This window comes from Ambystoma mexicanum, chromosome 1p (genome assembly GCF_040938575.1).
Source record: "Ambystoma mexicanum isolate Mex_15411 chromosome 1p, UKY_AmexF1_1, whole genome shotgun sequence".
Classification (NCBI taxonomy): Eukaryota; Metazoa; Chordata; class Amphibia; order Caudata; family Ambystomatidae; genus Ambystoma; species Ambystoma mexicanum.
In genome coordinates this window covers 1,077,019,296-1,077,042,614 of record NC_090921.1, presented here as the reverse complement: position 1 = coordinate 1,077,042,614, position 23,319 = coordinate 1,077,019,296, and the positions used below count along the sequence as shown (strand labels likewise).

Below are 23,319 nucleotides of genomic sequence, written 5' to 3'. Positions count from 1 at the left end.
GGTTTAATTTTTGTGCCCATGGATTATCATAGCAAGTGGCCATGTGTACAGTGGTCAGGCGATGGCACAGCCAGTTCAGCTGTAACGTTTCTGAGCAAAGTGTTTCATGAGGAAGATTTCTCATCAATACCTATGCCAGACCATGGGGTCAAATTCCAGTCTAGGAAGTTCATAGAATTTTTGAGGAAAGCAGGAATAAAACATGAGACCACTGCTCCATATTGCCCCTGACAAAATGGGATGGTGCAGCACTTTTACGGGGTGATAAAGAGCACTTTGGAATTGGCCCACATCTCACGCAGGGATGAATGGGAGATGCTGGATCACGTGGAGTGGGTTTACTGCACCACTCCGCATTCAAGCAGAAGCCTAATGCCATTGGTGGCTTTGCTGAACAGGAGACCCGTTTGTGAACTTGCTCCTGAGTGGCTTAAGGTGTCTGGTGAAGTGAGTGTGAATCGGTCTGAACTAGGGGTCTACCGAACTTCGGCTTCGAGTAAGTATTCGGCCGAATTCCGGCTGAAAAATGACTATTCGGCTATGGCCAAATAGTTTCTTGGTATTCGGCTCTTGCCGAATACTTGGTCTTCTCATTTCAATGCAATTCAACATCTGAGAGACAGAAATATAGTGCTGATTACAGAATAAAAATGGAATGATGCAATGGTGCCCATTTTTTTTTATCGTGAAAGTACAAAAGTGAGGCTTTATGGAAAAGTGTAAGACATTTATGCCTCAAGATTACACATTGGGGCTTTTTTATTTAATTTGAAGGCACAAAAGTGGCACGAGGCAGAAATCACATTTCTGCCGTGCTTTCCGTCTCTGCCTTCATATACTACATGATTTAAAACCTGCATGTATTTTCATGCTGGCATTTTGCTAATGTATTTCTTTTAAATGTACCTGCATGCAGCCCCTGTCAAAAGCAGGCTGATTCATAGCAATCAATTCTGAATGCTTTCTGTAATTGTAATTTGTGGGCAGCATTTACAAGTTTCACAAGGAGAGAAAAATTAGAGTAAAGGCGATTGTGCCTGTTATTACTCTTTCATTTAACATTCCATTTTGTTAGCATGTACATCTTTGTGAATTTGCCATCTCCAATGATATGCGCCTTGGTGCAGTAGCATTTTTGCCCCATAGCGCACCTCACTGAGATGTGCACCTTTTTTTGAGTCTGGCCATTGTATGCACTGTCTTCTGCTGCTTTCTTGTGGCTAATGTGAGAATTGCAACTTTGTATTTTAAAAAGCACCATTTCTTTTTTTTTTCATCGGAAGTGACTTCAGCCTGTGCTGGAACGCCCAAAGAAACATTCCCCCATCAGATCACAAAGGTCAAACACTCCTTCACCTCTTTATATAGAAACTCTTTAAAGCTCAACAGAGCCAGGAAGGGGATGGAACTTGGGCCTGTGGCAGAACTTTATTGGGGTGAAATGATCCACACTGAGTAAATAAAGATGCAGGCCATGGATGTTTGAACTCTGTAAAATACTCAAAATTCAATTCAATTTGTGGTGAGGTTCTGGGCTGACTGAAAGTAGACAGGCACCAAGGAATGTTATATGATTCAGGGGGAAAAGTTATACCCCTCTGTTCAAGCAGATAAGGAAAAACAACAAGTCATTAGCCTTGAAAGAATGATTACGTGTTTTATTGCAGAGTAGGTATACAAAAATCAGATGACTAAGCTACCTACAGGGTTGGGCACTGAAATGTGCTTTTTTTATTGAATTAATAATATGCATATAATTAAAGGGTCACCGGATTATATGGGGAATCATATTTTGCTCTAAACTAGTGATCTGTAATAGGCACATAGATGGTTCCGACATCTTTGTAAAGCACAGAAAAAGCCCTATGTGTGGGTAGGAATCCCCTAGAAGTCATCATTGGGAACCAGAATTATAAGCTAAAATGTGATTGTAGCTTCACAGAAAAAGTTACGGATCGGAGAGTCGGGAATATGTTAGCTTATTGAATCAGATACCTGTCCGGAGAATGTCAAGATTTTTACTGGATTCCATTCAGGCACAATTGAAACAAACTGCTATTTACACATGCAACCATGTGACACAAGTCATTACGACTGGCATGATTAGACCAATTTAGAAATATACATATTGCAACCCTTATCTGTAAAGTGAAGAAAAGTGTCATGTTGGAGACTTCTGCATTCAGATCTGAGTTGTTCAGAAATGCAATTTCAGAAGGGTGGAGCAAGAACTTCGAGAAATGGGGCCTAGAAACCCAGCAACCAATTAGAGGGAAGTGGCGAGGCCTTGTGTCAGGAGAAGAAGAAGAGATGTCCAATCAGGAGTATCACCCAATGAGCCGGCACCTCATAATTTAGACATTTTTGGGTGGTGTTGGGCAATTTTAAAACTAAACGCACAGTGAGAAAAGGGCACTGACTGGCTGACTCATGGGGACAAGAAGGCAAGAAGGAACGTGGAACTAGAATCTGGACAGAACCAGCAGAAGGGCTGGAGCCATCCAGAACAAGAGGCAGACAGAAGGATTGAGACTGGCAGCTATTCATAACCAGAAACCGAAGGGCTTTTGGATTGCCATACCCAACGAGGCCACATTGCTTCTAATGCGATGACCCAGGATGCCTGCTGACTTCTCCTGTGCACAAACCCAGAGAGATTTAAAATGAGTACATTTGTCCCATTGGCGGGGATCTGTGTGAATTAATACCTTTGTCCTATTAATGGGTTGGGTATACATAGGTAGATCCCTAGCATTTCTTATTAAATAATAATATAACTAATTCCTACATAGTAAACGGACACTGGGGAGTTCTTGGTGAAATTCGAAATCTTCAACATCTTTCCAAGTGTGAATAATGATATAGTCGTTAAAGTAATTGTGGATCAGCTATTACCGTTTTGCCAACCTCAAAAGTCCCCTAAACCGGAGGGATGCATTTAAAAACAAAATTCCAACTTGTTCAACATTCCCTGTTCAACAAGCCCTGCGTTTAATCAGATGGGGTTCAAATGGTAAACTGAATATCTGAGTCTGTGCTGGGCAGAAAAAGGTCTCTTGGGTAAAGTAAAGGGAAAATAACTGATTTATATGCATACTCTCTATACAGAGAGTGAGTAAGGAATTCCAAATTCAAGGGGGGCATGTTCACTGCATAGTGGCAAAGGAAAGGGTTTGATCATATGTTGAGAAGAGTCTGCTATTAAAGGTTTGCATGCTAGAACATTGATGGAAATGCAAAGTGTGTAGGGAGGCAAGAAATAAAGAGCACTGCAGATGTTTATTTTTCCCAACTGAAAAGCGCTACATGTATTTAAGTTAAGTCACCTACAAATTCCACTGTTAGCAGAAATTGTCATGTCGTATTCTAGGGTGCTGCCTTGATTATACATTAGGGGTATTCTTGTGAGTCACCCAATCATCTGAAGCATTCCCTAGATATGTGTTTCTATTTAAGTCATGAGGGGGACTAGAGGTCTGAATGAAAACTGTACATGCTGCTACGTAAGACATTCTGTGATTTTTGTTACCAAAGACGAACTGTGTTTTTCAACTGATGTTTTCAATTTGTTTGTAATGTGAAGTTTTGACAGAAAGGAAAGGTTTTGTGCCACAGAGTAAGGTGGCGTGCATTTTGATAATTGTCAATATATGGATTTTGTCTAGTAATTAAAGAAAAATAAATTATATTCTTTCTGTACATCGGCTGGTTCTTGGCTTGCCTATTGCAAAAGGGGTACAGGAAGACAGTGGTATTATATGAGTCCAATGCAGAGTTAGTTCAGAATCTAACTAATTGCCCAGTTGGTGTGGTGCTCTGGATTGGAAGCCGAGGGGGTCAACGCCCTGCATTAATTGTTGCCCCATAAATATATCCTAGAGAAATGGGGGTTTGTGCCAGGATCTATCTTTCTAATTTGATTAATGACAATTGCCTTGTTAACAGATTATTCATTTTAGTGCAAGGACAGAGATTTGCATGGCACGTTGTTTGTGCGGTTGTTGAAGCACCACTGTTTGCTTGACCCCTGAGTATCGGGGTGGTGTGCAGTGAGCTAAGATTATGCAGAACGAATGCAAAGATAATTTGTTTGGTATTATTGATTGTTGAAAGATACCAGGAATAAAGCACACGGTTTTTGGTTCCTGTGTAGTGAAAAGTCTAAGGTTGTGTGAAAATCACTCTCAAAATGAGTGAACTAGATGTAAAAAATACCAGGAAACATCTCCTAGCCAAGCTCTTCATTCCGGGAGACTGGCCTGAGCAGAAGGCTCAGTGTTGGTAAGCCAGAATGGTACAGGAAGTCACATTAGTAGACACTGACATTTGTCATGATGGTGGAATCTTACACAAAGCGCTAAAGCAATTATAAATGACCCAAAATGCCTCTGAGGAACACAATAAAATGGCACAACTTACGGCTCAGTGTTATTTCCATTTACAATTAATAGAAGAGCGTTTCCAAATAAAGAAACAGGCCAATCAGTCGGCTGATCAGGCCTAGAAATCACCCATGCATTTATAGGATAAACTACAGCAAAGCCAAATTCTTGAGCTCAAATTTGAAAACCTCATTGAGCAACAAAAACGCTTCAGCAAGTCTGGGTAAAGCAAGAAATTGAGTTTTCTGCACAGCAGGACACAGATAAAGAAAGTCTAGATAGCGTAAAACAACTTCAACATAAGTTGAATGACCAGACTATACAAAATAGATTTTTTCTGGATGAAATTGTGGCCTTCAAACAGTCCATTAATGAGCTAAAACGTGAAATTAGTCGGTTAATCATAAAACAGATTGACTCACAAAATTATTTTGATGATGATGCAACAGAACTTAAATTTTCTGAAACAACAGAAAATGCAGCTGATCAAAGACAAAGATGCTGTAAAGTTGCAAATGGAATTAGAAAAGGGTCAGACAGTGTTCATGAACTGGCCATAATTGGGGAAAAAAATATAAATCCTATGGTTCGTTTGAGACATGTAGAGGCGGACCTATTGGATACAGTGCAACTCTGACTTTAAGGAGGAAATCCTTGCAGAGAGAAACAAGTGTGAGAAATTAAATAAGGAAATTACAGAATACAAACTGGTGCTTAGAGAGTCTTACAAACCAATGTATGGGATGGGGTCCTATGATGGAGGGGAGTGGCCTCTCTCACCAAAGCGCTCACACCCATTACTTACGACTCCCCATGTACAGGCTGGACCTGACCTCATACAGCATCCTATAGAGACCTGAGACCTGAGACAGGTGAGCTTTCCTATCCCTAGCCAGTCTGATCAGGAAGGCCAGTCCTTATCTGATATTGAGGCTATTCACCCTTGTCAAACACAAGGGAAGGTGGCTTGGCCAGTGTGTCGTGGGAGGTCAAAGATAGTCGTGATGGGTCAGAAATGTGAAGTGACAACTTTGTGAAGGTTTTTCAAAAGATGGCATTTTATTAACTCAAAAGGTTGGACAAACGCCTCACTATCCCTACCCTGACATGGATTTTCCTGCCTAAAATAAACTAAAGGAAACACTCAAACAAAAGGTTTATGACCCGCTCACCTATACGTATAATAACTCAACAAGGTAATGTATGGACGTTCTAAAGCAACAAATATAACATTTAAGTTCACCATAACTGTCTCTCCTTATAATCTCTGTGAATTCCTCTCCCCCAGATTCAAGCAGGATTCTGTTCAACAGTTCCAAGAGTATAAGGACATCCTGTCTTGTAACAAAGTTCCAACACAGTCCAACTTGATCACAAAAATTCCAACACTTCAGAATTGTTCAACAAAGGTTCTTTCTCTTCCACTTGCAATAGTAAGAATTCAAACCACCTATTCGCATAAACCAAGAACACTTCCTTAGTTCATAAGCATCAAGATGCATTGTTTTTGTCAGGGTTGTTCTATGACAACATATTTGTTTAGAAACAGTAATAACCTTCTGCAGCAGTTTACACCACACTTTCTTCAGCAATGAAAGTTTGTCAGGATGATTTGTTAACACCACTTCACAGCACTTCATGAACTTCCACCCGGTTTACTCCCATGTCAGGCCCACTACTTTGAAGTTCTCTGTTCGTGTATACCCCCCCTACCCGAGCAGCATGAAGTGTTTTTTTCAACCTCTGAACTGGTATATTGCCAGGTCAGTAAATTACAAACAACAAGTGCCCTTGTGGTTGAAATCAGTTTACAACAACTTTGTGATGTCTCTTGCTTCACAACACTGGGTTTTAAGCAATTCTTCAGGGAAGACAAGATTCACATTGGTGCTCTTTATTACACTTTTGTGATTTCCAAAACCTCTGCAAGTTATGTTCCTCTCCTTCTGAATAACCTTTACCAAAAGGGCAGCCTTCTAGCCACTTTGGTTTCCCCACTTCTTCATCAACCAAACACTGACAATGATATGGTCTTATTCAGATTCTTCCTTGGCGTTGGCAATGTGGGTTGATACCAGCTTCTTTTATGCACTTCTTCAAACATGGGTAATAAGCTTTACAAACGTTGGGCATTTTATTTGATCCCTTCTGACTTTGGCAATGTTTGTTGGTTTTAGATTGCCTTGCTTTAACTTTCTTTGGCTTGGGTAATGATAGTTTGCATTGGGTTCTGGAATCATTGCCCCATCTTGTTGCTGGGTTTTAAATAAACTTTCTGCTAGTTTGGTATTCAAAATGTCCTTCTTTCATGCTTTCCTCTCTAGACCAGAGTGTATGAGGGAAAGAGGGAGCAGGGGTCCCAATGTGAAGGATCTCTGTCTTACAAGCATTAAGACAGAGATCATTAGCAGTGCACCATGCCTGAATAGCAGACAGGAAGTCAAGAATAAGAGGGGACGGGGAGGAGGCAGAGGAAGGAAGCGTGAAGGAGAGCTGCGTGCCATCCGCAGAACACTGGAAGTTAGGAGAGAAGGTGGAGATCAAATGGGCTAGAGGGGCAAGGTAGAGGCTGAAAAGCCAAGGCGGGAGGATAGAGCCCTGAGGGATACCGCAAGTGGAGAGTGAGATAGTGGAGAGAAAAGGGCCCAGTTGAACCTGGGATGGTCGGTCCGAGAGCAGGAGGTCAACCTGTCCAGGGCCAGGTCTGTGATGCCAAGGGTATCACAGAGCTGATTCATCAGGGTGGCATGATTCACCATATCAAAGGCAGAGGAAAGGTCATGAAGGATGAGAGCCGAAGGAGAGGTGGAATCGAGATTAGAGAGCAGGTCTTCACGGGTGTTCAGGAGAGCAGTTTCCGTGCCTCTGGCTGCTCTAGAGCCAGACTGCTGGTCGTGGAGACAACCAACAGATGCAGAGTGGTGGATAAGCTGGGAGATGGCCAGCTTCTCCAAGAGTTTGCCCAGGAAGGGGGTAATGGAGATAGGGTAGTAGTTTGCCAGACAGGAAGGGTCGGCAGAAGGCTTTTTGAGGAGAGGGTGCACAAGGGAGTGCTGTATGGATGAGACTTTCATAGAGCTGACTTGTCTAGAAATGTCATCAGGTGTTATGGGAGAAAAAGAGAGGAGTGGTGAGGGGGGCCAAGGGAGGCCTGAGATCGGATGAGGGAGAAGGGTTTGGAGTAGAGGAGAGTGATGGCAAGATGTCCTGAGTATTAGAAATGAGGTGAGAAGCCAGAGAAGTGCAGAGGGCCAGAGAAGGCAGAGAAGTGCAGAGGGCCAGGGAAGGCAGAGAAGTGCAGAGGGCCAGAGAAGGCAGAGAAGTGCAGAGGGCCAGGGAAGGCAGAGAAGTGCAGAGGGCCAGGGAAGGCAGAGAAGTGCAGAGGGCCAGGGAAGGCAGAGAAGTGCAGAGGGCCAGAGAAGGCAGAGAAGTGCAGAGGGCCAGGGAAGGCAGAGAAGTGCAGAGGGCCAGGGAAGGCAGAGAAGTGCAGAGGGCCAGGGAAGGCAGAGAAGTGGAGACTGCAATGGGGTTGGCGAGTTCCTTGCAGCTTTTTAAAAGTTCAGCTCTGTTGTTAGTGGCCGCAGAGATGCAGGACTGGATATGGGCCCTCATGTCTGAGGCTGCAGCTTAAAACAAATCTAAGTGCTAGTAACTGCGACTGCAAAACAGTTGACAATAGTAACAGAATGGTGGAATATGCAAGCTTAGAAGGCTGCACACTGTATCCTGCTCATTTACAACTTGTGCATAATCCATTTTCGATGTTTGAAAAATTGCACGGATTATTGGATTCAGTCAGTAATTGGTTTACAGTTGACAGATGTTTGGCTCAGTGTAAGGTAGAATGCTCAGCAGGAATTATTGCCCTTTGTATGTGGACGTTGTTCCAGTTCTCTTAGTCTCTCCCTGTTCATCATTGGTCTTTGAATGTTGAGAAAGGCCCGGGCGTCAGCTGCTCCTCTGAAATGCGCTCATAAATGTTCTCAGGGGCAGCAGCAGCAGCCTGGGAGTCCGAGGTACTTCGGGCGAGCTGTCTGCTGTAAACTGGATCATCAAAACACAGTGACTTCTTTGGGAGACTCGCTGAAACCTGCCGGTAGAAAGCAAGGGAAGTGCAATTGTTAATTAAACATAGTAGCCTTTCCTTCATTCCTATCAAAGAACGGACGTGTCTCTTGCAAAGCACGCAGTCATCAACTCTACAAACCCGGTTGCGGTTCCATGACTTAAAATCACGGCAAAAATGGCCGTGAATACAAAATATCGTGGCAAAGATGCCGTGGTTTTTTGGCACCACAATCATGTAAAGGATGCAGGGGTCGCCCTCGCAACCCCCGGACCTATTATACCATTAAAGAGGAGCGGGGGACACCCCCACAACCGCTGCCCCCTTTAAATGGTATAATGGGGTACACCTTTACCGGGTCAAACCACAGCATTTTTGGTGTGATTTTTTTTTTACTGCAACATTTTTGACACGATTTTATTACCTGATACCCCAGTTACAAGCAGATGACAATGTACATTGCTTACCTCATTTCGGATTATTGTGTTTACATTAGGGGGATAAAGTTGAGTGGAGGGAGGGTTACTGCCAAGAAGTAATATCTTTCCTTTAATTTCCTCAAGGAGCATTTTTTTAACAATGAAATATACAACTGTAATTTTAGAGCAACCCCACAATAGAGGTTAGGGGCTCGAGGAGAGGCGGTGAAGGTGGGTATTTTGTGCCAGAATATGTTTTTCAATGTTTCAAACATTTTAGAGCATTTCTCAATGAAAAAATCAACGAGGGTTAAAATAAATATGGGATATAGCTTTAAATACACATATGCAATTATTGGCATGCGAGCGCCCTACATGTCACATTATGGGTGTGATGGCAACACTAACACATTTATTTAAAAAAACAACAGCCTAATTATGCTGCAGGTTCGAATTGGATATTTACCATATGGGTTACAGAGAAAGTACAGCATGTGTAAAATATGAGTTATTTACCTCGTGTAGTATTTTCTATAATCCATGCCGCAGATACACCAGGCGATCCCAACTCAGAACGAGGTGGTATTTTGAGGATGGGGGGCATTTAAAATATCATCTAATTCCCAGGTACCACCATAGTCGTGACAGCCCCGGTGACAACGAAATAGATGACAGACTCACTGTGCTATTAATCGAACAACGTCCATTAAAAAAAAAAAGACAAAAAAAGCTTGGCGAGGATGACGTTTTGTGATCGTGAATGAGCTGTCAAGCAGTCACACATATTTCAATGTTTCTCACTTCTGCCGCCACCAAACAGTTCCTCTTCAAAAGGAGCCCCTTGGCTCACTTTGTGGCCCGGTCGCTCAGTACCCTAAAATAATCAATTTATTCAGGCAGAGGTGGCAATTCAGTCCACTTGGCCGTGGTAGTTTTGTTTCTCACTCTGCCGTTAAGCCAGGGAAGTTGCAGATCCGTGTGACATGTATGATCCAATCGCCCAGTCTGGAACGTTGCTTTATGCACAAGGTGTTTTCATTTTTTAGGGAAAGAGAAACTCGATTCCCCAACAAACAATGTTTCGATGGGCACAGCCCTGCACGGGTTGCACAGGGATGTACGATTCAGTGGCCCCACAGCTGGCGATTTCTTATGCAGATATCTTCTCAATTCGCTACGGTCCTTATAACTCAGCTTCCCAACATGCAGTGTTTCTTCACACCAATATGTCCACACTTTGCTGTTGTACTTGAGGCATAGTTCTCCAAGCATGCCACCTTTCTTCATAGAAATGTTCACTCTGTAAGTTTGGGGCACAACGCTCATTTCCCCAACATGCAGCGTTGTGTTATGCAAATATCTTCTAGTACACATGAACAAACAAACAGGTCATATCCTCTGGCGTTTGCTGTACGGTGACCAGATGTCCCGGTTTTTCCAGGACAGTCCCAGGAAATCGCTCTCCGTCTCGGGGTCCTGGAAGTTATTTAATTTTATGAACCCCGTCCCGGGATTGGAAGGGGGGGGTGGCTACGATCCCGGTTTTTGCCGGGACCCGATTTTGAAATCCTGAAATCGGGCTTAGCGCGACTTTTCCTGCGCGTGAATGGGGGCATGAATGCTTTTCACGCCCCCATTTCCTCTCCCTTCCCTTACCCAGCCGCTCTCCTCCAATGAGAGCACTGTTCCTGTGAGTACACCCCCCTGCCCCGCAACAGGCTGTGTCATAGAAGGAGGACTACAGTTTCATTTGTGTTTACTTTAGTCCTACATATATGTTTGTTTGTTTGTTCATTTTATTTATATAGCGCACCGGACCTGGGAGTAAAAGGGCACTTAGGACAGGTTATGTCTATGGCCTCCCGCTTTTTCTTTTTATCTGGTCACCCTACTTTGCTGTCAGTATGAGAGGAGCTGCCAATGGGAGAACTAGTGAAGGGAGGGCTGTGTCACGTGTCCCTTGTTGTTCCCAATCACAGGCCAGCTGCAGGGCTGCAAAGCCTTCGGGGGCATATCAAGGATAGGCTGCTTGATTACTGACCCTGTTCACTGTGCTTGAAGCAGTGGAACAGAAGTATAATCACTGTACTGTGGTTCAGGGTGTAAAGTGCGCGGGTGCTCTGGGGCCCGGGTATTCCCCCCATCCCCTTGGAAATTGAATATGTGCTAAATGTTCCTATACATGCAATGGAACTTCCCTAAAATCCTGACACTTGGTTTAACCGAAATACTTTTAGCAGGAGCTTGCATTAGGTGAAATGTTAAAGCTAATGTGTTTTCTTTTAAAAAAGTGAAAGCCTTTTTCTATATTTTTGTTTTCTCTTTGCTGTATTAATTTAGGATTAATTGTAATGTTGAAAGAAATCTTGAGCAGAATTTGTTCTGCTGTTTTTGGACTATCAAGACAATGCTTTCTATTTATTTCCTGGCAGCTTCTGAAGTCGGAATGTTAGGAATGCAGTCAGTAGTAGTAGTTATTGACTGCATTCTGCACATTCTGATTGGCTGAACAGAGGTCATTAACAATGTCCATGTGCTAATAGGGCTTGCTTGTTAAACATTATAACAATGTACCAAAAGGTCACATTACCATTTATGTTATTTGTCAGTGGTGACATCTGTCACAAACCTCCCGGACCCCTCCAGATTCCTACACAGACTTCCGCTCGAATCCCAATAATGGAGCCCCATAACCTGCCCACCGTAGACAACTACTTCATCCCAACTACCACCTGCTCCTGCTCTGCGCCCTCCATTACCCACCTAGTGGCGTGGTCTGTGTTTGTGTTCTTTTGGGGGCGGGGGGATGGCGGGTGCAGATGGCCACTGTTAAATTCTGGGACCTTTTGCTCCTGCATGGCTTGCGTATCCTGTCTACCAGTTGCCTCAGGTGACTCAGCTACCAATGGGATGTGGGACCAAGTTACATTTATTTATTTATTCTATGGCAAGACAGGAGGCTCCTATTATGCATTATCAATCTTTACTCTGACACACAGCAGCAAAGAAGTAAAACTTTTGTATAAAACATTTCTGAAATTTTTTTAACACAACTTCAACAAATAACATATATAAATGTCCCATTCCAAAATGGTGGACAGGTCATGCCCTCAGGGTAGCCAATGGGCATACAGCCAGTTCCATAAATGTCCCTTCCTCCAACAACAAATCCTCTTTCTTTGCTGCTGACTAACACAGCTAAGTTACTCCTCTCTAGTTCGTGCCTTACTGTGCATTATATCGAGTATAGAGTGTTACTTCATTTCATATGGTTAGAGGTTGAGTGTTTTATAACATTGCCGGTAGAAATTGTAATTTCATTTGGTTTCTTTAGAAGCTGCGTTCGTTCGAACGCTGACCTCAGGTCAGGAGTGTTACATTGTGACGCCGCTCCGTGTGGAGCGTGCGCTTTCTAATGGAGTCTGTTCATTTATTTTCATTACTTTGCAAGGCGTTCGCGCTGTCTTAAATTGATACAAATTGTTTGTGGCTTGCCTTTCCCAACCCAGGCAGCGACGCGTGAAAGGAATTCTCCCTCATTAGAGGGTTTGTTTACTCAGCCGGGCCTTCCAGAGCGTTCGTGCTCATTTCTGCAGCCGGGCTCGTGACGGGTGCGGTTTGTTTAAGGAAGCTTAGCTTCTTGCCGACACGCGTCACAGCAGTTAAGATTTTCTGTCTTTGTTTCACACGCGTCGGGTGTTTTGTTTGTATACGCTGCTCGCGTATGATAAGAGGCACTCAGACTAGGCCTGCCTGTTTGTGCCTTGGTTGTGTGAAGGTGCAGGAGCGTTCCAACAGTTGATAGCACCTAAAAGGAGTGGTTTATGTTATTGCATTTCATTCTGTTTCCCTTTATGTTATTTTAAGTGCGCCTTTTGCTCAGCCTGCTCGGCAGTATCCACTACTCTCACCCTGCTCGGGTGTGTATTAAGCCTACTCGGCTGTCACCAGTTTTTCACTCCCAGTTGGGGTGTATGCAGTTAATTGTTTAAGCCTGCTCAGCTAATTTGGGGTGCTTTTGGCACACAGCCTGCTCGGCTTTTTTGATTGGAAGTTTTTCACACTTCTGTGGTGACCAATGATGGATAAGTCTGGCATGGGAAAGAATATGGTCCCTGCTTTAGTGGATGCCAGTACACAGGTGCGGCCTTCTAAGAAAGCAGATAATGGGGGGGACCAGTCGAATCAACAGCCTTCAGTGGCGTAGGCTATCCAGTCCTCCCGGGATTCAGCCTTGTCTGGCCTTAATAACACGCTAGCTTCAGCTTTTGACAGGCTAATTAACTGCATCGCTGATTTTCATCCTCCTCAAGGTGCTGGTCCCTCTGTCGAGCCCCAAGTCCCAAAAAAGTGTGCAAGGAAAACAAAACATATTTCAGGACAACTCAGTCCTCGCCCAGTCACTTCCCCTGAGTCTTCCCCTAGTAGAGCCCAAAAGCGCAAACAGGATGAGTCTCATCCCCTTTCCTCAACCCCTTGGCCATCATATGCGCAGCTCCCGGCACAGGTATCCCCTATAACTATTTCTACCTCGGATTCTTCTTAGGATTCAGATTTGCCCCCTAAGAGGCGTAAGAAGAAGGTGGCTCCTGTCCCCGCGCAGAAAGGTCCTGTGTTGGATATTAATGGGGTCCCCTTTTTTGATCCAGCCCTCATATTGCTCCCCAGATCGGCAGAGTGGCAACCCTCTCAAGAGATTGCCTCTTTCCTCGAATATTGCATCAGGCGTCCGCTGCCAAAGGGGGACAGGAGCAAGTTAAGATCTGAATGCCCTAGGCCAGTCCTGCAGGACAAGGTGGCGTGTACTCCTGATATTGATTAACCCATTGCAGTTTTCCTGACTTAGAAGGGTAAATACCCCAGGAAGGGGGTGGACAAGGCCTAGCGCAGCTGTCAGGACAAGCTATTAGATGTTCTGGGTCCTGTGACGCAGATGTTTGAGCTGGCGGAGGAGGCGGCGTACTCCAATTCCCCTGTGGATGTAAATGTGTTAAGGGGTTGGATACAGAGAACTGTCTGGCTGCTCGGCAATGCCAATGCAGCAATATCCAAAGAAAGGCGCAAGTCTCTGCTGATGAGACTGCACTCAAAGCTGGCGGATATGTCTGAGAGAGAAGCAGGCCCTTCTGCTCAGGGAAATTTGTTTGGAGAAAGTTTTCTCAAAGATCTTTCTGCGTATGTACATACGTTTACAGCCTTAGATAAAGCCCAGGCCAACATAAAGAAGGTTTTTACGCAAAAGGTTTTCCCCAGGGCCGGAAGAGGTAGAGCCCGCTCTTCCAGCCGCTTCTCTCCATGGCCATTCCCGCCCCCGTCAGTTTGCCTCACGAGGCGCACAAAATTCATCCTCTGCTCGAGGAGCATACAACCAATTCTTCCCTCAACAAAATACTGGTTGGAGAGGACGTGGTGGCAGAGGTACCAGGAGGTCCAGAGGAGCATCAGGTATTTTCTCGAATGTTAAATGTTTTTTCCCACAAAGGTCTAGGGGGCAGGCTGGCCAGGTTTCTCCCACAGTGGAAATCCCTCACATCGGACCCCTGGGTGTTGCAGACAGTCCAAGGTTATCGCTTAGAGTTTTATTCCCCTCCTTGCCAGTTATCAGTTCCCTACCCGTTGGTTCTGGACAGGGTAAAGCAGTCACTAATAGATGTGGAGGTCAAGGACCTCATCTCCAAGGGAGCGGTGGTACCGGCCTCTTACAGGGCATCTCAATTTCTGAGTACCATATTTCTAGTTCCAAAACCGGATCAGGGGTTTCGCCCAGTGATAAACTTAAACGCCCTCAATTCCTTTGTGGTTTACCACCACTTCAAGATGGAAGGAATTCACCTTCTCAGGGACACCCTCCTTCCGGCAGATTGGATGGTCAAGCTGGACCTCAAGGATGCTTACTTAGTGGTTCCTGTGTTCCCTCCACACCAGGAGTTTCTCCAGTTTCAGTGGGAGGGTCGAGTTTGGCAATTTGCATGCCTCCCGTTCGGCCTGTCTTCAGCCCCATGGTGCTTCACCAAGTTGATGAGGCCTGTGATAGCTCTTCTCTGGTCCAAGGGGATCAGAATCATTATATATCTAGACGACATGCTCCTGTTAGCCCAGAGCTCTCAGATTTTGCTCTCTCATCTGGAGTTTACGGTAATTCTTCTTCAGAGGCTGGGGTTTGTGTTAAATGCCAAAAAATCCATATTGAAGCCTACGCAATGGGCCTCATTACGACCCTGGCGGAACGGGTTAAAAGGCGCTGTAAAAGGCTGCGGCGCCGTTCAACCCGTTCCGCCACATTACGAGGTCCCCTCGCAGGACACGTTAAGCATGCCTGGGAAAACCAGGCGTGCATACCGGGTCCCGCGAGGGGAAGAGGGAGCAAACAACGGGCCATCTCATAATGGCCCGTTGTTTACTCCCTCTCCCATTCCCATTCAGCCCCATGGGGGCTGAAATGGGAATGGGGATGAACCGTGTCCGTGACCTCGAGTGAGGAATTACCGGGCCATCCGAACTCGGAATGGTCCGGTAAGTCCTCATTCCGAGGACACGGACACGGATGCGGTTTTGCCGGCAGCCATGCCGCAAATTGCGGCATGGCTACCGGCATAACTTGTAATGAGGGCCAATGTATCCAGTTTCTAGGCTTCGATATAGATTCAAAGATTGCATCCTTCTCCTCCCAGACAGCAGGCTAGCCAAGATAAGGAAGGAGATCTGGGGTATCCTCAAGATTCTACGTTATTTCACCGCAGTATTTTTCATCGCGGGTTTTTTCATCGCCTTTTTTTTTTTTAAACTCATGTTTTTTTTTGGGGGGGTTACCCTCCCAATCCCCCCCTTTTTTTTTATTCCCTTACACCCACAACCATATATTTAATTTTTAACCCCCCCCAAAAAAAAAAAAACAAGTTTTTTTCAAAATAAAAACGGCGATGAAAAAACACGCGATGAAAAATACTGTGCTGAAATGCGTGTATACCATCCTCAACCAGGGACAAAATCTCTCTCAGGTTATTAGCCAGAATAGTGGGGATGTTGTCTGCGTCCATCCAAGCTATTTTCCCAGCCCCTCTTCATTACAGAGCGTTGCAGCGTCTGAAGGCTCGACATCTACGCAGATGTCTTTCTTACTCTCAGATGGTGGAGCTGTACCTGGAGGTCAGGTTGGAACTCCTTTGGTGGCTCAAACGCATGGAGGCCTGGAATGGCAAAGCAATTTTTGGTCCCTCCCCGGATGTAGTTCTGTAGTCCGATGCCAGCAGAGCAGGTTGTGGAGCCAGACTGGGTCAGGTCTCCACGGGGGGAAAGTGGTCCGAAGAGGAGAGGGAACTCCCTATCAATTGTCTGGAATTGTTAGCGGGGTCTTTTGCAGTCCGCAGTTTCCTCAAGGATCAGGGGAATTGTTGTGTACTCCTACGCATGGACAATGTCTCAGCAGTGAGATATGTCAGTCATCTGGGAGGAACCAGGTCCAAGGTCCTAGCGGATCTGACAAAGCAATTTTGGCATTTTTGTCTGGACCGCAATATTGTATTAAGGGCAGAGTACCTTCCGGGCATCAGCCACGAGGTAGCGGATTGGAACTCCAGACACCTCCAGGACAAGAGCGACTGGATGTTAGACAGGGGCTTCTTTGCCAGGATAGAATCCCTTTGGGGTCCGTTTACAGTAGATCTATTTGTCTTGAGGCTAAATTGTCAGGTGCCCAGGTTCTTCAGTTGGAGACCAGATCCTGGCACTCTAGCTACCGATGCATTTCTACAGGATTGGTCAGGTCAGAGGCTGTACGCCTTCCCTCCCTTTGTAATGAAAGCCAGAGTATTGGTTCAAGTACGCACGAAAGAGGTCATGCTAGTGATTCTAAGCCCCTTTTGGCCTTCCGAGATATGGTTTCCGGCTCTCCTAGAGCTCTCAGTAGACATTCCTCGTCTTCTTCCCTTTCATCCTCAGTTACTAACGAACCCGGGACGTTTTCCTCACGAGTTGGTCCTTCAGGGGCACCTCTCCCTTATGGCATGGAAGATTTCAGCGCTTCCTGGTGCTTCCGAGGCCTTTCTTGGGCCCCCTCTACCAAGTTGGGATACTCTTCAGCGTGGAACCGCTGGACTAGCTGGTGTGTGGTTAGGCACCTCAATCCCATTTCTGCCCCTCCTGTAGAGGTGATTAATTTCTTAGTAGATTTATTTAAGGAAGGCAAAGCTTACAGAACCATTAATGGCTTCAGGTCTGCTATCTCAGCAGGTCACCTGTTGGTAAAAGGGGAACCAGCAGGTAGACACTTTTTAGTGCGTAGAGCTCTCAAGTCTATTCTTATTAAGATCCCTCTAAAGCCTAGGTATTCAGTTCTTTGGGATGTTAATTTAGTATTGGACCTCTTTGGAGCCTGGCCCCCAAATGAGGATCTGTCTTTGCAACAACTTTTTTCCAAGTTAGCAATGTTGTTGTGCCTGGTGTCTATTAAAAGAGTGTCCGATATCAGAGCTTTAGATGTAGATAACAAACCCCTCAAGGAGTTACCTTTTTTGTTTCACAGAGAACAAAGTGTATGACTTCCTCGATATCTTATCCAGCCTTCCCTGAAAACAATAAATTGTGTTTTATAGCATGTTTAAAATGTTTTGAGTTAAAAACTGAAAATCTGCGACCTCCTAATACCTCTCAGCTGCTGATTTCCTATAGGAAACCCCATAAAACGGTATCCCCTTCCACTTTGGCCAGATGGGTTAAATGGGTTATGCGGGAGGCGGGAGTTGACACTTCCTCTTTTGGTCCCCATTCGGTTAGGGGTGCTACGGCCTTTAAAGCCGCCTTTTTGGGCGGCAGCCTAGAACAGACCCTTAAAGCAGCTGATTGGTCAAGAGAGTCAACTTTCAAAACGTTTTATCATAAACGCATTGCTCACGTAGCTGTTAATGTTATGCAAGGGCTTTGAACTTGCATAATAGGAGCCTCCTGTCTTGCCATAGAATACCTAATCCCCCACACTAGCGTGAGATGGGGGTTTAGATTCTATTAAAGACACGGAGGAGAATATTATCGCGCCCACCCACCCTTACTTGTGTTCTGGTTGTTTCAGATTTCGGGTGAGAGGTCCTGCTTTCAGAAGATCGGTTCTTGTTTTGTTGAGAAGGTTCAAGTTCGCATGGTGCATGGAATCATTGTTCATGGAATTACGTGGAGGATTGCTGCAGTGAAAATATCCAATAAAGGACAGCATCAGAAAGAGGATTTGTTGTAGGAGGAAGGGACATTTATGGAACTGGCTGTATGCCCATTGGCTACCCTGAGGGGATGACCTGTCCGCCATTTTGGAATGGGACATTTATATATGTTATTTGTTGAAGTTGTGTTAAAAACATTTCAGAAATGTTTTATACAAAAGTTTTACTTCTTTGTTGCTGTGTGTCAGTAAAGATTGATAATGCATAATATTCGCCTCCTTGTCTTTAATAGAATCTAAACCCCCCATCTCATGCTAGTGTGGGGGATTAGGTAATGTTTTCTTATAACATGCTTAATACCGATACAAGGTCGGTTTCTAAGCGCGGATCGGGGATTCAAACCTGTTGCTCTGCATGGTTTTGTTTCCAAGACCACCATGTTGCCCCTGCGCTATCCTCCGTTCACTGAAGCTGGAGCTGGTGCTCACCAGTACTGTTTCCTTAATGGAAAGGTTCAAAACATGAATTTTGCACTTGTGCAAAGTCACATTGCACTGGCAACAAACGCCCTGATTCACAGAGCGGCGCAAAGTGTACTTTTGCAGTGCAAAATCACTTTGCACTGCAAAAGTACTCTGCACCGCGAATCAGGCCGTTAGTCTGTTTACTCAAAAAGTAGTTGCGCAATTTGGTTAATTATTTTAGCCTGAAAAATTCCTTTTGAAGGGTTACCTGCCGCGTTATTACTTGTGGACTTATTTTCTAGCGCAGTCCTCACCGCAATGAGCAGCCGTGCTCTATGAGGATGTTCCTGCCACAGCAGCATTCTGCACAGGAGGCGCTGCACTTAGAACAGAGCACTGGGGTCTGCCGACCGCAGGGACTTCAGTGCATCAAAATGCCCGGGCTAGCGGAAGGGACCTCAGGCTCATGATACCAGACAGTACTAAAGTGGATGAAAGGTTATTTTAGTTGCCAACCATATATTAACTAGAGAGCTGCCTTGACTTGTCATGCATGTGACAATACCCCTACTGTAACTATGTACATAATAGCAATATTCTTATTATGGTATGTCTCACATTATGATGTCAGTCTGTGCCCCAAACACCACCCACTCCCTTAACCAGTTTCTGCCTCCTCCATCATATCTTGTTTTCACTTTTTTGTGAGGTACCAGGCATTAAGAGTGCTACTGCTGCTACCAAGAATACCCTTTAGGGTTTATAATTGAAACCTCTCTCTCTCTCTCTCTCTCTCTCTCTCTCTCACTCCCTCTCTGGATTCAGGCATCACAGCTAAGAAATAGTCTCACATGCCCAGGTGTTTCCATCATATCTCTAGTGTAGTTTCGTTTTCCCAAGCACCCCCTCTGTCCCCTGTCCCGGTGGTGCGACGTCCTTTCATCGTGGGATTTTTTTTGCAGGTTTTTTTACCGCACATTTTTTGCCAAAAAAACTCATCAGATTTTTTTGGGATGGGGGTTAGAAAAATATATAAATTGGGTGTGGGTGCTCGGGAATATATAAAAATAAATTAAAGGGGATGGGGAGTTCGGGGGGGGGGGAAGAGTACCCCGAAAATAAAATAATAAAAATTCGATGAGTTTTTTCATAAAAATATCTGCAGTAAAAAACCATGCGAAAAAACATCCTGCAATGAAATGACATGGAACCGTCCCGGTAGTGTCAGAATTTAGACAAAGGCCTTGTAGAATTAGGGCCTGGGGTGGATGGGGTATGGTGACTTGATGGGCAGATTTTGGGTAGTCTGGGGTGTGACCGTGGTGAATTTTAGGGGATAAATAATTCAGCGTGTGTATTTCTTTTTTAGTGCAAACTAAAAGTAGTCACTCTTAGGTGATCCTAGTTTTAACAGTTTTGGAAAGTAAGGTATTTTGAGTTTGTGATTTGCACAGGATCATGCAATTTGGTAAAGTGGAGAAGCCGGGATTTGTTCCCAAGTGTCCTGGTTTCAAAGTTTCCAGTTCAGCTATCTTTACTTCACCACTAACATATAATGTCATGTGGCATTTATAAAGAAAATAGCTTGATTGTTGTGTTTAATGAAGCCAATTTGCAAAGAACCAAACTACATTCTAAATTGTTGGATAAGGCAGGTACAATTATTCCCTTGTTTTCTATATAGTGCTTCCTACTATAATGTTATCCTTTTGTAGAAATGTTACTTAAAAGTACTCATTTTATAATATTGGAATAATGAAAGGCTTAGTTGCCCTTGCAAGGATTTACAGCAGTGACAGGTTTCAAGATGAACAGCTGATAACGGCAAATCTTTCACTGACTGAGCTATCCCCATACATTTGTACACACTGTATAAAAAGAGTTAGTTCTGAAATGTGCAAACGCATACAAAGTTAAGTCTTTTCTTACATTATCTTAACTGCTTTTTTAAACCCTGCAAGACTGGGAGCAAGACGGATGGAAACAGGCCAAATCGAATCGAATCAAATCATTAAATCAGGTACAGAGTTCCAAAGGTGGGGGCCTGGGCAGAGAAACACCGGCCACCAAAATTTCTCAGCTTAAGCCGCGGAACAAAGAGCTTTAATTGTTTTCTAGATCTGAGCAGTGCTGGTCATTGGGCCGGCTCTCGGCGGATCCGAGATCCAGCACCAGATATGGAGCCGGATCTCGGGATCCGGCCAGAGTCAGCCATCCAAGCCCATGAACGCGCTGGAATACTTGAAAAAAACAAATGGAAAAAAATGTGCCCGTGACAGCAGCATTGCCTTTTCCCGCGGCTTTGGCACTGGTGTGTAATGCACAATGCTCGCTACATGTACAACTGATTCCTTTAAGTTGTGCATGTATCGAGCATTGTGCATTACATACAGCGAGCATTGTGCATTACAGACCGGTGCCAAAGCCGTGGTAAAAGGCAATGCTGCAGTCGCAGGTGCTTTGTTTTCTTTTAAAGTATTTCAGCATTGCTGGATGTCCACTACGAGCCCCTCCCCCTCTATACCACTCACCCTCGCCACCCTCCCACCCCTCACAAACTCCTCCCCCACCCCGGCCCTTGTGTTGTGGGATCCCCTACCACATTTTTTCCATTTCCACCACTGGATCTGAGGGCACAAATTGAAGAATTCCTTGTTATTCTGTGAGCTAAATAGCTGGGTGCTTGGTTAGGCGGGCATTTATATCACAGTGTCAACATTTTATGGGAAATAAGATGGCGAACAGGCAGCCAGTGTAATTCCTGTCTTGACCGTGTTACGTGATCTGGCGGGCCCAGATTACAGATTGTTCTAACCGCATTGTTTTGGACTATTTGGAGGCTCTGGAGGTTTTTCTTTGAGGTGCCTGCCAGTAATCCATTACAGTAGTCCAGGCGTGAATGAGTAAATGCTTCAGATACTGACGCAAGATGGTCAGAGGACAAGTACGGCTCAATCTGTTTTAGAAGTTTATTCGTCTATGTGCATAAGGATTTTATCTGTGAGACATGCCGATTAACGGTAAAACCTGGGTCTAATGTCACACCGAGAGTTCTTACACAGGGACTGACCGCAATAAGACAATTAGATATGCGAAAGTGAGAATACTGTGTTTTAAGTTGTAGCATTCTTTGCTGTGAGCCTATTATTAGGCGTTCAGTCTTCTCGTTGTTCAGCGCTATGGAGTTATGGATCAAGCAATGTTGGATCACATCATAGACGCAGCGCTGTTCAAACAGCAAAGATCATTGTCATAATCTCCATCAAGTTCAAGGATAAACTGGCTGTCGTCTGCATAATTCGTGTAGACGACCCCAGCATTATCAAGCATGTCAAACAGCGACGAGTGTAAGTATTAAATAGGGTAGGCGATAGACAGGTGCCTTGTGGCACACTGCATGACAGGTGCTCCGGAAGGGCTTTAAGTCGTCTATAGCCCCCCATGCTGTTCTGGGACTCAGAAATGAGCTGAGCCAAGAAAGTGTGGCTTCAGAACACCCAACCTGGTGTCTCATCCAGTCCAGGCACGGGTTCCTGGCTTTTGAGATAACAGATAACCTCGCGACAGCCAATGGGGGGAAGAGGGTTAGAGAGAAGTTGTGAATAGAGAAGGGGAGTTAGGCAAACTGGATAGAGGATTAGCGAACGCTGTTTGGATAGGGAAGGGGGTGTTAAGGAAAAGACACAAAAACGCTGATGCTTATTGCGCACACATCTCGCAGTCACCCTGTGCAGAGACCCTGTGCAGATATTCCCTTGATTGTAACTGCGTACACCTGAGCCTACTCAAAACGTGCCCCTCCTTGATCAAGGACACCTGGCACACTGAACACACACCCTTTCCTAATTAAGGGTGTGGATAAACCATACTAGCACCTAGCATGCCTGCACAAATAAGGGCAGCAACACATACACTAAGCACTTTAGCAAGCACGTGTAACAAGCAAAGGGTGTTGCTTGTCTGATTGCATGGCTTTTATCAGCAGCACACACTACACGACATCACAACCATGAAAGCATGATGGTGGCTGTACGTTTCTTAACACATAGAAGCGTTGACGGAAGTGCACACCTACATAGACATACAGATGAGAAGCGTCAATGATTGTCTGGTGAAACGCGCACATATAAACGTTCATGTTTTGTCATTCGGAGAGCTACTCCTCGGACCATAATGGCGGAAGTTCACCTCCACACGGGGGATATATCGCAGTTCCCTGACTGTGCTTGCTCTATCTCCAAACACATATGTCCCCCAATCCACAAACGAAGATTCCCACACTTAACTGAAGCCTTACGCGTCTTTGTCAGACCCTCCCCAGGTGCTGCATTGCAGGCGTTGTGGTCCTCACTGTTTTCTTCTTGCTGGCTGAGCTGAGCGCTCCTGCATGCCGGTAGAGCGGTTGAGCAATCTCCATCTCCCGATCTCCTGCCAGCAACCCTGCTCCTACACCTCCTGGCCTGTGCCAGCATCAATCAACAATCACCAGCAAGCGGCATGGGCCGGGGAGGAGTTTATGAAGGTCACCTAGGATCTTGCGCACCACACTTGTGTTCCTGGCAGCAAACCCTCTTGGGAGTTGTAGTCCGAAGAGCAATCTGGGGTCCCAACATGCCACACCTCAAGGACTGATTAGCCCATGTGTTGTGACTCCAGCCGCATAAATCCTCATGCCAGAACCCAGCTCGCCACTTCCTCAAACTTACTTTATCATTGATGCCCACTAAAATGGCATGCACCCTGCCCACCTGTCCCACTCCCACCTACTCCTATGCCCCCACCTCCAAGCCTCTACCTGCCAAGGTAGGCTGCTCAGCCCAGCATTCCACATATGTGCAC

At 45.1% G+C, this 23,319-nt stretch overlaps 1 protein-coding gene across 1 annotated transcript in view; it reads right to left on the bottom strand.

The window, feature by feature from the left end:
* Positions 1–1,659: 1,659 nt before the first annotated feature.
* The window catches only part of SH2D2A (SH2 domain containing 2A), a 333,990-nt gene continuing 312,330 nt past the window's right edge, over positions 1,660–23,319 (bottom strand). Inside the window, exon 10 of the mRNA XM_069604582.1 lies at positions 1,660–8,472. Coding sequence (XP_069460683.1) covers positions 8,296–8,472 — 177 coding nt within the window. The 3' untranslated portion in view covers positions 1,660–8,295. The remainder of the gene's footprint in view (positions 8,473–23,319) is intronic.